The following is a 17,615-nucleotide window of genomic DNA, read 5'->3' on the forward strand; positions in this document are numbered from 1 at the left end:
GAAAACCAGAGCACCCAGAGGAAACCCACGCAAACGTGGGGAGAACATGCAAACTCCACGCAGAAACACCAACTGGCACAACCGAGGCTCAAACCACGGACCTTCTTGTTGTGAGGTGACAGCACTACCTACTGCGCCACCACGGATCAGTTTTTTATTACTGAAATAAATTAAGTAACACTGAATTGCTATTGCAAAATTGAAACAACAGCCCTGTAAATTACACCTAATTAGTTGGAGGTATAGGTGGTTGATGTTGCTATGGCCTTGAAAATTAACTTTACCAATTTATCAACTAAAATATTACGTTTAAATGAGTCATTATGTATAAGATCAACTTTACAGATTAAAAAAAAAACCTTCTTTTATTTTGAAGCTAAGTTTACATGTATATTTATTTAGTTGTATTTATAATTATTTTCCAATAGTCATAAGTAAAAGCATTAATGTTACATTCCTGCATGATCACGCCTTTCATAATAAAATATGAACAATAAAATAAGCTATAAATTATGTAAAGAACTCATTTATACGCAGAACAAAGTCGCAGATGCTCAGGCACAATCTTCATTTGCATAGTGGCCCCCTGTTTGACTAGTCCTGCCTGTATCCGTCTGTCTCCTCTCACGACCCGTCCGCTCAACCCATAATTCCCAGCGTCGACACAACATGGAAGAGGCCAACAGCTGCAAGGGAACATTGTTTTGGCTGTAAAATAACTCAAAGGATCGAGCGTGGGGATTCATTTGAACGCTACGAGTCGGCCGTGGCCATGTACAAGTAAGTGCAATCGCGTTTGGATTATTTATTTGTGCCGAGATTGTAAACATGAGGGATTGCTCGCAGCTGAAAGCTCCAAATGAAATCACAGTCGTTCAAGCGAGAGATGCGTTTCAGCGCCGAGCATCATTGTTTCTGTCGCATGCGACCGAGGCAATCTGACGCGCTTTTTGTTCAAATAAAATCCAGCCTGCATCTGCATGCGTACCCGTCACGCTGTGGTTCCACCATCGCTTTTATCGCCGCATTTTCTTGGCGGATTGTGTTACTGTGTGTGGGCTATAATTAGTGATGGTGACGAATGGATCAATGGTTACTATATATCACACTCATGTACAGGACGAGCACAGAAGAGGCGACGTAATTACGACGCTGCAGTTATCATCAATGGAACTGTAAATTCAAAGCTCATCATTTTTGGTGAATAGGACTTCGTTTGTTATAAATGGTGCGATGTAGCTCGTCGCGTGCGGTGTGGAGAGGGGATGTTAGCACTAGCTCTTTCATCTACATGCTATTACTGACTAGCCCCGTTCATCACTTAATTCAATAAACCACTTCGTTTTGGGGTTTCTTTTAATTTCTGTTTTAGTATGAAGTGTACTTCTGTTGAGAAGTGCTTATATGCACGCATATGAGTTTCTTTAAAAGCTTAGTAAAGTTCTCGTCTCGCTCGTTCGCGTTAGTTAGCCGTTAGCTGCTAATGGAGTCATTTAGACGGAGATGTGTTTGGTAATTGTGATGAACGACAAGATTAGCTCGTATTGATAAAACTGGTTGTGTCCGACCCAATTTAGCGTTGAAAGTAGACCGTATACATAGAAACGACGTGAAACTGAAGTACCACGGTCATTTAAACTTTGACTATATAAAGTATTATCTGCTAAAAGACTGGACAATATCAGAAAGATTAAGCAGCTATCCATTAACGTTAGCTGATCACAATAGAACAATGCTGCGGCACCCATGGACTCAGAGATTGGACCGTGTTTCCTCCTTTTTCTGTCGTTTTCTAAAATATTGCAAATTACTCGTGAAGAGTGTATGTAATATTTATTTAAACAGTTTCCCATTTATTTTCAATTTTTTTCCCTTAGTCGTCATTTTTAAGCAAGTGTTTCTAATCTAACCTTAATGATGGTTACGTTAGCTAAGGGATTATGTAAAAAGGAATATTTGGATCTTCACGAGGTTTGTATACAGTTAATTAGTCTAATTTAACGGCTTTGCTAGCCATTATTCCTTACTAAAGCGGTGTTGTTTCTTTGGTTGAAATGATTTCAGTACTTAATTTCCTTACAGATATATTTTAGAGAGTATATTTTAGAGTCAAATAGAGTTAATTATTTAAACGTGTATAACTCATTCTATTTCGACCATGCATATTATAAATGTGATAATAAAGACATTAACTGCAACGAGAGCTTTCAGTGTTTTTTTTTTTTTTAATATTACACAACGACTGATTGTCAGCTTTCATATGTCAGTTCCCTCAGTCAGAAGGCAAAGCTCTGGAGTCTTTCTGACCTTTAAGGGGTGTTTATTCATCACTGACCTGCACGTTAATTGTGACCTTGATTGTCAAAGATATTTGATCACACCTGGTGACATGAACGTGATGAATCTTAAAGTAATGTACAACAGCAGTGAACCAAATCACTGATTTTGCCTTTTCATAAAAGCTGCGTTATTACCGGAGTTGCCTTAGTCTAAGCCTGATCATATGACTGCATGTCATGCACAGAGTGGGCATTATTATCAGGCAGTATAGTGTTCTTGTTATTGCAATCATTTTGGAATGATGCGTTGCGAATTAAAATACTACTAAAACGCATGTTTTTCCATATTTTCCTTTTTTTTTTTTTAAATAAATAAATTATTTACACCATTGTAATATGTTGCATGAATGTGTTAAAATGACAAAATGTTTAAAAACAGGTATTTTCAAAAAATTTTCTATGTCCATGTAAAGCTACCAAATCTGGCCAACAAGTAGTTTTATTGAATCACCGTTTACCAATATGGTTTATTTAGCTTCCTTACAATAATATTTGTTAAAATGTTTATGGATTATTTTAATTCACCCAAAAAAGAAAATTATATCACCATTTGCTCACCGTTATTTCAATTCAAACTTGTTTTCGTTTTTTTATATTCTGTTGAGCACAAAGGAAGATTTGTGAACAAAATATATTTAAAGAAAGCTGAAAAACAAATAGCAATGAAGTCAATGGTTACATGTATTCAGCTTTTTTCAAAATATCTCCTTTAAATGAAAAGAATTTGATGAATGTTTGGAAACCCTTGAGGGTGAGTAAATGCCAAATGAATGTTTGGATGAACTATCTGTTTTTTTGATAAGCGATCACATCTTTTCTTGTTTTCTTCACAGGATGTTTTGCCAATGAACTTTAGCCTGTTGAAGATCCAAGCATGAGTATCATCCAGGACAAGCTAGGCAATGAGTTTTTACGGAACGGAGGCATGGACCCCAACTACACCCCAAGCATGATCATGTTCAGCCATTTACCTCCAGTGACCAGCTTCGCGCGCTTAACTTCACAGACCTCTATGGCGGATTTGCCCCAGGAGATGATCTTGAAGAAGGAGCGTGACTCTCCTGAACATGGTGGTGGCTTTCTCCACAGTATGGGTATTAAACAGGAGAAACTCAACGAGTTGGACTACCATCTCCCAATGTATACAACAGGAATCGGGACAGCAGGAGGAAAAAACACTGATATGTTGGACATGTCGCTTGGCAACCACCAAAATATGCTTTTACATGACCTAAGCCTTAGCAACGTAAGTGAGCATAAAGGATGGATGGGTTATCAGTGGATGGTGTCTTTACTATTATAGTGTCGTTGCTGGGTTTTTATTATTATTTTTGTTTAAAGCCATTTTTTTTCTGTGCTTCATTAGCAGTTCTCTGGAAGACTGGGGAAAGACCCAAAAGAATCTGGGCCTAGAAGAGGAAGGAGAGCAAACGGAGAAGGACCAGAGGGGAAAGCCAGAAGGAAACAAGGGGACTCGGGAAAGGTGTGTTTAACTTTTTTTTTTTTTTAATCTTAATCTGAATAACTTTTTTTCAAATTTAATCTGAAAAAAAAATTCAATGTCCAGCAAAGTTTTTGAAAATAATCATGCATACTTAAAAGTGATTTAAATAATTTAGTTTTCTGGTCTGGTATTGGGTTATTTTCTCAATACTTTGTGACCTATGACACCCAGCTTGCTTTATGTGAGTTACGCACATTTACGCATTGTTAAATGTTTCCAGTGTAAAATACATTTTGTCATGCATTATCATGACATTCACACCACCACAGTACTACTATGATGGTACCTCAATGTTAAGGTGACCTCTTTTTAAAAATATTGTATTACAGTGTGTCCACAGAGTCTTAAAGTCTCAAAATATCTTAAAGGTGCTGTATGTAATTTTTTGACTCTACTAAAGCATACAAATACCATAATCTGTTTGCAGATATTTAAGAAACATGCTAAGTGAACATTGTTTTTTAGCAATGGTAAAATCATATATTCTGCGTTGAAAATGTCTGTTACATGCCAGAACTCTTCTAGAACCACTTTTAACCCGCCCACTGCCAGTGTAGCCAATTATATTTCAGCACCCCAGGTTGCCTTGATGGAAAACCACATATTTCATTCAGTCAGTCAGAAAGGCTCTCAAAAATACAACCTCCGGTGGATGGTAGCAGACTTCGAAATGAGAAGCAGAGTTTATGGATTATAGCTACCTAGTGAGTACACAGACAAGGACAGACATCATATTGTGCATACATTTCAATTTATTGTAGTTTTTAAAACTTTAAACCTAACTTAAAAAACAAAACAATTTAAGTAAAAGTTATGTTGAAAAAACATGTATATTTAAAATATGTAGATGATATTTCTAAGAAATAACAAAATTTAGTTTTTTTGTTGGAGCAAGTAAAAATCTTTTCATCTTAGCGTTTAGTTCTGTATAAGTCTGAAATTTCATTCATAATGGTCTTAAAAGGTCTTAAAACTGACTTTGTGAAACCTGCAGAAACCATATATTAACTGTTTGTCCATTCATGTTTATTTTTGTCCTCATGGTAATGTCCAATTACAATGTGGCGATGTACAGCAGTGCTTTTCCATTCATTCATTTTCCTCCAGTTTAGTCCCTTATTTACCAGGGGTCGCCACAGCGGAATGAACCGCCAACTATTCTGGCATATGTTTTACACAGCGGATGCCCTTCCAGCTGCAACCCAATACTGGGAACAAAGCCTGGGTTTCTAGTGATAAATAAAACATTTGTGATAATCTGTTGCTCAACGTATTTAATATAATTTGTAATTGATTTGCTTGTTAAGATGATGTAAACCCGTGAGTCAAGAAAAGCTTAAATGAATGTTCATGTCAGAATAATAATAATAACAACGGAAATTTTAATATCAGATCATTTTGGAACACGGTATAGGATGTTCTTCAGTCATCTAAAAAACTGAAATGACAAAAATATCAGATCGGTCATATAGGCAAAAAAATTGAGCATAATTGTTTGACAAATGAAAACTCTCTAATAATGTATCCTGCAAGGTACACTATGTAAGAACATTGTAATTAATGTTATGCATTGTTAAATGTTCCTCAGAAAAGCCACGTCCAAATGCCCATAAATAAAAATAAATAAGTGGAGCATTCATAAATCTGTGTACTACACTACATAGGGCTGGGCGATTTGGCCTAAAACCTCAATTAATTTAACATTTTAACTCTATTACGATTAATAAACGGTTATTTTATTTATTTATTTATTTTTTTTGCCCTCATTCATAGTTCACTGACAGGATTTGTACAGCAAATATGCACTCATATCACAAGTGAGATATTTATGAATGAAGGGTGCATTACTAGAACAATTGAAGGCCACACTGTCTTCTATCCATGATTATTTATTGAACATCAACCTTGAACTCGTCACCGCTACCAAGCCGACATATCACAGAGCTTGCGCTGTGCATCGTCATGACGTGTAGTTACATTTTTCAAGAGGTGTGCGGGTATGCGACTGTGTCGGGCTATTTGTGTGCGCTTGACGCAGGAGTATAAACCAGCCTTAACAGAGCGGCATCATGTGACCACATGGTATCGACCTGGAAAAATTAAATCGATTATAGGGTCTGAATGTCGATTTTGATTACTTTTCGATTAATTGCCCAGCCCTAACACTACATATTCATGATATAATCACTTATGTCATTACATTTTTAACACCTCTCTTCAGTATTTTTTTGTATGACTTAACCTGACCTGTTTGTCAAATGTTTACCATGTTCTGACAATGAGTTTAATACCACAATTGTCAGATTTTTGCATGTTTTACTCAGAATTTTAAGTAAAATTATGTTTTTAAACATGCAAGAAAAAAAAATTTTATATTGATTTGAAAGTAACTTTTTTTAGGGGGGAACTATTGCTTGGCCCTAAATTTTGTTTTAATAGATTTTATTTTTTTGTCTAATCTGTGTTTTTAGACACTTATGCTGGATGGGGATGCTGGCCCCCTCTCTCCCAGCTCTAAACCGCACATATGCGAGCACTGCAATGCAGCCTTCCGCAGTTCCTATCATTTGCGCAGACATGTGCTTATTCATACAGGTGAGCATGCATATAACTGGAAGCAGAGTCATACTAGAGCAGCATTCAAAGGGTATTGCTGCTTGCCAACATGAATGTGGAAAATGGGTTTGCTTTTTATTGTACAGGTGAGAGGCCTTTCAGGTGCAGTCAGTGTAATATGAGCTTCATACAGAAGTATCTACTGCAACGGCACGAGAAAATCCACAGCGGTAAGCCTGTTTACTCTTGTCTTATACTTGTCACTAGCAAAAATTCAAATGTGCTAATGTATATACATACACATTTTATATTTACCAGGGGAGAAACCATTTAGCTGTGACCAGTGCAACATGCGCTTTATTCAGAAGTACCACATGGAGAGACACAAAAGGACACACAGTGGAGAAAAGCCATATAAATGTGACACATGTCTACAGGTAATGGATGACTCTTATTTGCTTTTAGTAGGCATGGTCCGGTATAAGATTCTGTATAAGATTTTTGTATGTTACAGCCTTATTCCAAAATGAATTAAATTCATTTATTTCCTCAATTTTACACACAATACCCCATAATGACAATGTGAAAAAAAGATTTGTTGAAATTGTTGCAATTTTATTAAAAATAAAAAACCTGAAAAGTCACATGTACATAAGTATTCACAGCCTTTGCTGTGAAGCTCTAAATTGAGCTCAGGTACATTCTGGTTCCACTGATCCTTCTTGAGATGTTTCAACAGCTTAATTGGAGTTCATCTGTGGTAAATTCAGTTGATTGGACATGATTTGAAAAGGCATACACCTGTCTATATAAGGGCCCAGGGTTGACACATGTCAAAGCACAAACCAAGCATGAAAACAAAAGAATTGCCTGTAGACCTCTGAGACAGGATTGTCTTGAGGCACAAGGCTGGGGAAGGTTACAGAAACAATTTCTGCTGCTCTGAAAGTACCAATGAGCACAGTGGCCTCCATCATCCATAAGTGGAAGCTATTTAGAACCATCAGGACTCTTCCTAGAGCTGGCCGGCCATCTAAGCTGAGTGATCGGGGGAGAAAGGCCTTGGTCAGGGAGGTGATCAATAACCCGATGGTCACTCTGTCTGAGCTCTAGCCGTCTTCTGTGGAGAGAGGAGAACCTTACAGAAGGACAACCATCTGTGCAGCAATCCACCAATCAGGCCTGTATTGTAGAGTGGCCAGACGGAAGCCACTCCTTAGTATTGGAATTTGCGAAAAGGCATATGAAGGACTCTCAGACCATAAGAAACAAAATTCTCTGGTCTGAAGAAACTAAAATTGAGGTGAATGCCAGGTGTTATGTTTGGAGAAAACCAGGCACCGTTCACCACCAGGCTAATACCATCCCTACAGTGAAGCATGGTGGTGGTAGCATCATGCTGTGGGGATGTTTTTTAGCAGCAGGAACTGTAAGACTAGTCAGGATAGAGGGAAAGAGAATGCAGCAATGAACAGAGACATCCTGAATGGAAACCTGCTTCAGAGTGGTCTTTACCTCAGACTGGAGCGACGGTTCATCTTCCAGCAGGACAATGACCCAAAGCACACTGCAAAAATATCAATGGAGTGGCTTCACAACAACTCAGTGAATGTCCTTGAGTGGCCCAGCCAGAGCCCAGACCTAAATCCTATTAGACATCTCTGGAAAGATCTGAAAAAGGCTGTACACCGTCACTTCCCATCCAACCTGATAGAGCTTGAGAGGTACTGCAAAGACAAATTGGCAAAAAAATCCCAAAGACAGGTGTGCCAAGCTCGTGGCATCATATTCAAAAAGACTTGAGGCTGTAATTACTGCTAAAGGTGCATCAACAAAGTAATGAGCAAAGGCTGTGAATAGTTATGTACATGTGATTTTTCAGGTTTTTTATTTTGAATAAATTAGCAACAACTTATAATCTTTATTCACATTTTCATTATGGGCTATTGTGTGTAGAATTGAGGAAATAAATTAATTTAAACCATTTTGGAATAAGGCAGTAACAAAAAAATGTGGAAAAAGCGAAGCGCTATGAATACTTTCCAGATGCACCAGTGTTTCCTCTAGGATTTTTTCCAGCTGTGGCGGCAGACTCTGTTGGGCATTTTACACAGATCTACAAACTACATGTGGCATTATTTCATTGACAAATGTCGTGAGCGCAGTATTAAGTTGAGATCGCATTTATGTAATAGCCTACGAGCATGTCAATCTCAGTGCTCGAATGCCGATTTCCTCTTCTCGCGCACAAAACTTCTTGCGCTCCCTCAAATATACTCTGCTCAAGTGCAGATTTTCTTTCGTGCTCAAATAAACGCTGCTGAACTGCGATTTAGCGCATTTAAGTAACGAGTATGTCTCCAACATTTATTAGATTTGCTAGGAATATTTATGAATGTCTCCAACAAACCTACAGCGTTAATGCATCCTGAAGTAAAGTGAAGCGGCTATAAACTCCAGCAAGATAAAGTCATTGTATGCAGAACCACAGACATTTATCTTTAAATAAAATATAATTATGGAAACTGTGTTCATCATAACTGAAAGCTACGTCGTGTTTGCTAGCCTCACGCATCACCCACCTGTCTGTCAGCACGTCACCTTAAAGATTTAAAAATAGAACGCACAGCACTACTACGTTTACAGAAAAGTTTGCGCTGTTATTTACTTGCCTTTTAATAAGTTTTTGGTGCGATTATAACCCGCTATTTAAAAAAAGACCAAATGTTTTGAATGAGAAGCTGTAATGTAGCCGTGGTGGGATGAATTTTGGTGTGGCGCCCCACCTTGGACGAATGAATGTAGCGGAAACCATGTGCACTGTATATCATAGTAACAGTATAGAAGAAAATTTTGGAGGTTTTAAAACCTTGACTTTTCCAAACCGCAGTATACCTTGAAAACTGTTATCGTCCCATACCTAGCTTTTAGTAATAAAGGTAATAAAGAAAACTTCTTTAGTCTAAAGACGGGCCTAGATGGTCTGATGTTTGCTGTTGTATGTGTTGTATCTGTTGTATGTGTAACTTGTGAAATTGTGCAATTTTTTTTTTGTTTGAGAGCTGTTGGCTTGTATTTGTGATGAGGAAACCTGTCTGAATTTGAACAGCGTGCACGGTATGATGTCATGCATGACAGTTGTCGGAGATAAGGGTGTACAGTGGACATGGTTTTAATTAACACACACACACAAAGAGTGGCTTGTCTTACTGGTATTCCTGTGCTGAAAAAGAACCTGCATGTTTTGTATACATTCACGACTTGTATCACTAACGGTTATGAGGGAGAGACGGTGAGTGTGAGGCAATGAAAGAAATGTTTTTCTGATTTTAATGTTTATGATTTTAATGTGACATTTTATGTGATTGCTTTAAAGTTTGCATTGCCATAGAATAGTGTCGTATATAACTGCATCTGAATGCTTTTCACAAATTTAGTCACTAAAAGAATTCACAATGTCAACTCTCACTTTAAAATAAAGGTTTTAACGTTACCTGAAAATAAGGATGATTCAAATACTAATAAGTAAATGCTTTGTTAATATATAATTTTTTAAATTATTATTTTTATGAAGAAGCCAAGCTACTCAAATGATATTAAACAGAGATCCTAGAACTGTATTATTTTTTTCATGTGTCAGTTTACATATCTTTGAATAATGGCACTTTTTTTTTTTTTTTGTGACACAGTATTTCTCACGGACTGATCGGTTACTGAAGCACAAGAGAACCTGTGGAGAAGCCATAAAGAAAGGTCTGGATCCAGGAATGCTGGACCTTGGAGATGAGGACATGGGTCAAGGCAGCTACTTACTCGCTCAGGGAAACACCAGTGGCCCGCCACGCAAGAAAGGCAAATCAAAAATTGGCAATGACGGAGGAGAGCGGCGAAGGAAGAAAGGGGCTGCTGCAGGAGGAGGAGTGCGGATGGCAAGAGATGACTACACCTTGGACATCCCCAGTGGATCAGGGACAGCTTCAGGGGCTCTGGCTGAGGCAAACATGGATAACCAGCACGGTGGACGCACACCCAAGCTTGTCTTTAAAAAAGGGAGCCGCAAGGGAATGGACAAGTGTTCAGTTTCTATTGATGAGGCCAGTCATGAGCAGAAACTGATGACACAGAAGTCAAGCTCCATGGATATGTCTGGAGCAGGAAATATGGATGGTCTCGGCCTACTTCAGAACTCTGGTGGCACCAAACAAGGAGGCAACAGCAGCAACTATGATGATGCCATGCAGTTTTTGAAAAAGAGACGGTATCTGCATGCTGCTAACAGCAATACCACTGCTGACTTCAGTTCCGTCCACCTTCCGCAGCCTACAGTTATTCAAGGTGGTATCGGAGAACCTACACTGGCCTTGCTTGACACGTCACCTTTGGTAAGTGTTGACAAGCATGACAAATCAGGAATCCCAGATGAGGTGCTGCAGAGCCTGTTGGACCACTACAGCCACAAAACCGATGGCTCTCATCATGATGTGACGTTTGATCTGCAAGATTCACACCATGTGGAGTTGCAACCCGCCACTGGCACCTCTGATCTGGGTCCGGATGAGGGATCTCCTGGCTCTGGAGACAAGAGTGGGATGATGAACGAGTACTCCAAGTTCTTGCTTCAGACACTGGAGAGAACCAGCCACAGCAGCAGTTTCATTTTGGGCCCTTCGGGACCCTTCCCAAGCCTCATGTCTTCTAGCAGTAGCCCTGCAAGCACACTCTACACCACCTCTCCACTGGAGTGTGGATTTGTACAGCCTGTTTCCTCCCCTCTTGCTCCATCCTCTTCAACTTCTCTAAGCAAGTCTCATTTTGGAATGCTGGTAGGTACTCCATCACCATCTCATGCCTCACCATCCTCACAGCAAGCTTTTCATCTCAGCAGTCTGGAGCCAACTCCTCACCAGCAGCTTACCCCATCTCAAGAGCTCACTGACCAGTTGGAGAAGCAGCACTCGCCACCGTATTCTCTCACAAGTCAAGAGCTGACCAATGGCGGCCAGAAAGACCAGCAGGCCAAGAATGGCAGCTCTTCGGTCAATGGCAACAACAATGGTAACATCCCCAGCGGGGGCTCATCTAATGGCTCAGTCTATTCTGACCTCACTGCTCTGGAGCCATCTAAGGAGGTCACCTATCAGATAGAGAATTTCGCTCAAGCCTTCGGCTCACAGTTCAAGTCTGGTCGGCGAACTCCGCTAGGTTACGGCGGTGACCCACGAGTGGGTGTTGTAGAGGTTGACCACAGGATACAGCGGACTCCCGTGTCTGAATTCTCAGGGTATACTAGTCTGTTAGCAGATGTTAGCGAGCCAGCTAGCTCAGGATCCAAAACTCCCACAAGCCAAAGCTACAGGTAAAGGTTAAGGGACTCGCCTGACCCTGTTCTGTGGGATGTGGACTGTCTCCCAATGCTTCCCACTCCTTGCTGAGTAGAACTTTAATTATTACACTGCCATTAAATGTCGATAGCAGACATTACCAGGGAAGGTCTACAAGACCTCAAATGCAATTTTTCATGTTCTTCTTTTTAATGTGTTTTAGATATTTTGTTTTATGAGTGTAGTGTATGTAAGATTAGATTTTAAACAAATTTCCAGCAAAATTAGATGCTAGTGAAGGACTTTTTAAAGAAACCTTGTATGTCTTAGCATTCATAGTCCAATTGTAAGATTAAGTTAATAATTAAAGATGATTTACAATAATAACACGTCAGGGATAGGCCCAGTATTCAATGGCAAAAAAGTATTGTCTGTTACAATGATCTAAAGTATTACTCAGGTAAAAGCAGTAACGTTTTTTTTTTTCTTTTTTGTAACAAGGTGCACTAGCGCTCTTTCTTGCAGGTGTACCTTCAAAAATAACAGTGAAGCTTTTTGTTTTCGAAATTCCTTGAGGTAAAAGATTAAGCCAATTGGGAATCTGTGTGTTCAATGATAAGACACTGGTGACTATTTCCACCTTATGGTACTTTTTATATCAATGTGAAAACACTTTCATCCCTAAGGGCCATGCTTAAAACACACTCATACAAAACATACCGGTAGCCAGATAGAAATGTTTTAACGTATGTACATATTTATTTGTAGCTACATGGAACAGCAGAACATTTTCTCAGGGTCAGCAGTCATTTTCCCCCCTTTAAACTATACTCCTTGTCAGCTGACATCACTTTGATCTCTCAAGGATTCAAATAAGCACTTTTATAAACCACTGAAAGCAAGAATTCAGATTCAGGACATGCAAAACTATTATTTTTGATGAAGCAAACTGTGATTTTTAAGTGGGGGAGGGAACGGCATGTTTGCCATAACAAAGGGCATTTTTGAATATTCATAGGTTCTATTTTGTTCCTTTAGATGAAAACACTGTTAATGAACGTGAATGCCACTTTTTTTTATATATATAATCGTGGACAACTCTGAAGCATGTTTGCTCTGGAAGTCTTCAGGTATCATGACTGTTTTGACTTGGGTTGAGCAGGAACAATTGGAGTCCTACCTCTCATTGTGTAGTTTTGAATTTAATGCTTGACAAAATTGTGAGCTTTTAAGTTGTTGCAAGGAAAAGCGCTGCAAATAATAAGGACCTAAACCTGTGCTGTTTTTAAATGAGCAATGAATAAGGGAAAGCGTTTGAAACAATTGGTGGGCTGCTTTGTCTTCCTGGTTTTGGCCTGTGCAGCGAGGCCATTTGTCCCATGTCAGACATTTTAGTGGTCTTGCCCTATTTTATTTCCCTGGCTTTTATGTAAACCGGTCCCACATGCCATCGCAGTGATGGTGTAAAGAACAAAGTCTGAATGCTGCACTCCAAACTTGTTCCATGCTTTTATAGAAAAAAAGAAAGTGAATAAAAAAAAAAAAGTGGCTGGAAGAATAGGATTGACCTTAATATACCTCATATCATTGTAAAAAATGAGAAAACCAGGGATGTTTCATGTAGTAGAGATATTGTAGTGTGCGTCAGCTTATTGTGTAATCATATAATGCCACCTGTGTTTACAGTTAAACTTGATTTGTTGGATTTTGTTTCTCTTCTCTGTTGAGCGGCAATGCCAAGCAGTGTTTCATTGTAGAGTAATCCCTAGAATTTCATGATTTGTCTCGTTTTCCCCCATGTTTTTGTTACTCGCCATGTGTTTTGATATGATTTCTAGAGAGACTTTGTTTACAACAATGTACAAAAACACTACAAATGTTTTTGTTTTATTTTTGTTTCTGATATGCATGATATGAAGTTGTTTTTATGGCTTTCCTCTGATGACTATTGCACCAAATGTTTGTAGCATATATGTCCCCAACTTCAGTCTAAATTCTGTCACAGGGCTGTACATGTCAGATGACTTTATAAAGGATTAGGTAAGCCAATAAAAACCTTTTGTTATAAAACAAACCCTATTTTGTGCACATTTGTTCAGTGATGCCAGTTAAGGACAGCTGATGTCAGTGACTGGAAATGTGTTGTCACGCTTTAATGTTTAACTCCGTAATAATGATGTCCCAGAAGTTAAGGGAGTATGGAAATTTCGAGCATGCAGGAATGGGAAGTGTTTTTGCTCTGAATTTAAAAGATAAAGCTGATAAATTATGATTATAATATTATTGCTATGGATGATGCTCTCTATTTTTATTGACAAAATATATAAACAGTTGAAGTATATTTGTTCATACATGCAAAGGGATTTTAGTCAAAATGTAGTTCCTTTGATATTTACTTCAGTTCAGTACTTTAATGTAAATGAAGGACTAAACATTAATGTACATTGCTTACTCTTCATTTTCAGGAGCAATTAGTAGATTTGTATAAATGGTACACCAAAAATACACACAAAGTTAAATTTATGGTGAAAAACCGGAAGCTATCATTGCCAGAACTTTACCGTTAAAATATGATAGAAATCATAAGATAATTTTCAAAAATTTACTGTAAACTATCGTATTTCATTAAGTTTTAGCTTCAGTTTTTGGAATTCCAATCATCTACACATCATACTTTTTTTTAAAAAAATGGACAAAAACAACCATAAGCAAGTCATATGATGAACCAAAGGTCATCAAACACCTTTTCCCAGGAGCAGAGAACGCCTAATATATACACAGGGTATCCGCAGGTTTATAAAACGTGTTAAAATGTCTTAAATCTCAAATGCTAAATTTGAGGTCTTAAATCTACTGAAATATTGTTAAAGGGCTTAAATATTTTTAACAAATCTGACCATAAACACCCATTCAATCACCAACAATCCCATCTTTATTTAAAAAAAAAAAAAAAGCATTTAGTTACTTTCCTTACATGTTCTCCATTTATTTAATGCTGAGGATACAATCTTGAGCTATATTTGTTATTATATTATTATTGTTTTATTTTAATCAATTCTAAAGATTTTTCTGATAGGGTAAGCGAGTCTTCTCAAACTGGGATATTCATAAAACATCCTTAGCATTTAGCTCTGCATAAGTCTAAAATTTTACTCATAATGGTCTTAAAAAATATCTTAAAGTTAACTTGTTGAAACCTACAGAAACCCTGATGCTCAATGTAGTTCATACAACTAAACACCATCATGACACATACAAATAATGCAATAGAGATTTATAAACATTAGATGTAACAAAAGTATAATGTACATAACTGAAGAGAAAAAAAGATCTATGGTCATTTTAATAAAAATGCATAACTAGTGTTATGCAGGGAATTCTGGAAAAGTGAATTTATGGTTATTAAATGTATATATTAAGGAAACGTATTGTTAACTGTTTTACAGATTTTTACAGTAGCATTTTTAGAGTTTTATTTCACAGTCTAAAACTGAAGAGCCTGGCGTCTTCATCTGTGACTGTCAACAAAGAAAATATAAAACCTAAATAAATAAATTAACTGAAAGAACTTTTAAATAACATTTTTATACCACTAGATGGCAGCAAAATCGAACTTATAAAATGCCCGCTTGCTTATTTTTGTTCAGCAATAATGCGTAACATGCGTATCAAGCTAAATTAGTAACTTAGCATTCATTTATCAAAAATAATATTCCTTTTTTATGTTGTCAAATATTCTGTAAATGTGTAATATATCTTAAATGAGTAAACTTCATGTCTTACCGGGCAAGGATTTACTGGGTACCATAAATACCGACATGGATGTGTCAACAGACTTGGAGTTTATCATATTTTCGGTCAACTTGTGTCATATTCTTCTGAATCTTTGCTGCTAAACATTTCATACGTGTTATGGAATAAATTTCAATTAATTACCACTTGAAAAAATATTTTACCGGATTTATTAGTATTTGTTTTATTCTCTAAATGCCTGATAATCTTTCTTACAAATTAAGATAAAAATATGGATAGAGAGAGGGAGAGAGAGAGAGAGAGAGAGAGAGAGAGAGAGAGAGAGAGAGAGAGAGAGAGAGAGAGAACCTCTAGTGGAATATTTGTATGGAATTGAAACAAAATACTTAGGAATTTGTTTTATGAATTCAAGTTACTGAGAAACGGAAATATTCCTGACCAATTTCCTTAAACAAAACAACAATAAAAAAAGATTTGCTCTGCCAAATCATCTTGTTAATTATTTGCCATCAGATGTAAATATTACAGTATGAACCAGATTTTCGTGTATCTCAGTCAAAACAGAAATGGTGGATAATGACTTTACATGTCCTTTGTTTGTTATCTGTAAAAAATGGGTTGGAGTTCTGGTATATTGCGTTAGTGACTTAGCAACAAGACCATTTCAATTTCCAGTAAGTCAAACTGACTGCTATGATGTTTTGAACTTTGGTCAAATATAGTCTATAAAACAATTTATTTCTTTGCATTATAGCCTTTCATTACATGGCAGACTGGGTTTGTGTTTAAGCCAATGGTTTAGTCAACAACAAGATTTACTTTATAAAACCTCGCTGATTCAGTTCAAGGAAATAATACAAATGTTGTAATAAATGTTCAGTTTCCCGTTACAGTTCTTATAGCTATTTAATTATTTTAAAAAATAATTTTTTTAATAACTGTCAATTTAATTTTTTTTTTTTCAGTTAAAATTACGCAGACAATAGCAATATGTTTTCAAAAGTCAAATAATATGGCCATTTCAAACTTGTTTCTGATATCCTGTCGGTCAGAATGTAGGAATTCTCATTCAGATGCTTTTTTCAGTGACTCATCTGGACTGATGTGATAGATCGTACTCAAAAGAGGGCAAAGTGTAAGATATGTTCGTTAATAAAACAGTTTATGATTGTTTCCATCTGACCTACAATTTATAACACACGCCATTATTTTTAACAGTAATGATTTTTGAAGTGCATTTTGTGCTTTTTAGATGGGGGGTATTTTTTGCATCTGTACAGAACCTTGGCAAAATTGTCATTGTAATGTTATCACTAGGAAGCCTATTCAAACTTTGACTGGATTCTGCCACAGTCTTTTAAAATTTTATAATTCATATTAATGTTGCCTTTTTCACCCCCTTAAGTGTTAAATGGAATATACATATGAAAAGGTGAACTTTTGCCAATGCTGAAAATGTATTTTCGTCAAAAATACTCAACTATGGGCTTATTACCAACCTATTATTAAGATATTGGCACTTATAATATTTGGCTTAATTTTATCCCTAATCTACCTACATCCCAAATCTAAACCTAACTACATTAATAACTAGTAATAAGCGGCTAATCTGAAATTTATGAAGGCAAAAGTAATAATTATTGGTTTATTAATAAAGAGAATACTGGAATTATACCACAAAAATAACATGTAATAATAAAACCTATTACCATTATAGGTCTAGTATTCCTTACCATCCTTGTTCAAAACAATCTATGGCATTTCAATACACTGAAAAAAAAATTAAACAAGCAAATTAAATTGAGTAATGTCAACTTAATTTGTTTGTTTAAATTCAGTCCAAATAAATGGTTTACAACCACTTAAAATAAACACATTTAGTAAATCCAAAAATTCATCTTTGATTGTAAAATAAGACCCAGGTTTAGAACAAATGGAGGGTGGTAAACATTATCACTTTATTAAATATCTCTTTATTAAATACCTCAATTTTACCTCTTGACAAAACTGCAATATATATTTCTATCACTCGAAAAAATATTTTTTTTACTTGTTCAAACTACTTAATTAAAATGAGCTGTAACAACACAATGAGCTGTAACAACACAGCTTAATTTTATGTTCATTCCACATACATTTTTT

The 17,615-nt window shown here is 36.8% G+C and overlaps 1 protein-coding gene across 3 annotated transcripts; it reads left to right on the forward strand.

Annotated features, from left to right (window-relative positions):
* The first annotated feature begins 666 nt into the window (after window positions 1–666).
* znf281b (zinc finger protein 281b) lies at window positions 667–13,794 on the forward strand. 3 transcript variants are annotated; one of them, XM_056469484.1, is made up of 7 exons: window positions 667–780; window positions 3,173–3,585; window positions 3,706–3,822; window positions 6,315–6,438; window positions 6,546–6,629; window positions 6,718–6,836; window positions 10,089–13,794. In XM_056469484.1, exons 2-7 carry the CDS (start codon window positions 3,214–3,216, stop codon window positions 11,757–11,759), a joined length of 2,487 nt encoding a protein of 828 aa, XP_056325459.1. In that variant the 5' UTR covers window positions 667–780; window positions 3,173–3,213; the 3' UTR covers window positions 11,760–13,794. The 3 variants fall into 3 exon arrangements, with proteins under 3 accessions (XP_056325459.1, XP_056325461.1, XP_056325460.1); XM_056469486.1 differs by having other exon boundaries at window positions 3,709–3,822; XM_056469485.1 differs by lacking the exon at window positions 667–780 and adding an exon at window positions 1,099–1,200.
* Window positions 13,795–17,615: the final 3,821 nt, after the last annotated feature.

Source organism: Danio aesculapii, chromosome 12 (assembly GCF_903798145.1).
Source record: "Danio aesculapii chromosome 12, fDanAes4.1, whole genome shotgun sequence".
NCBI classification, from domain to species: Eukaryota; Metazoa; Chordata; class Actinopteri; order Cypriniformes; family Danionidae; genus Danio; species Danio aesculapii.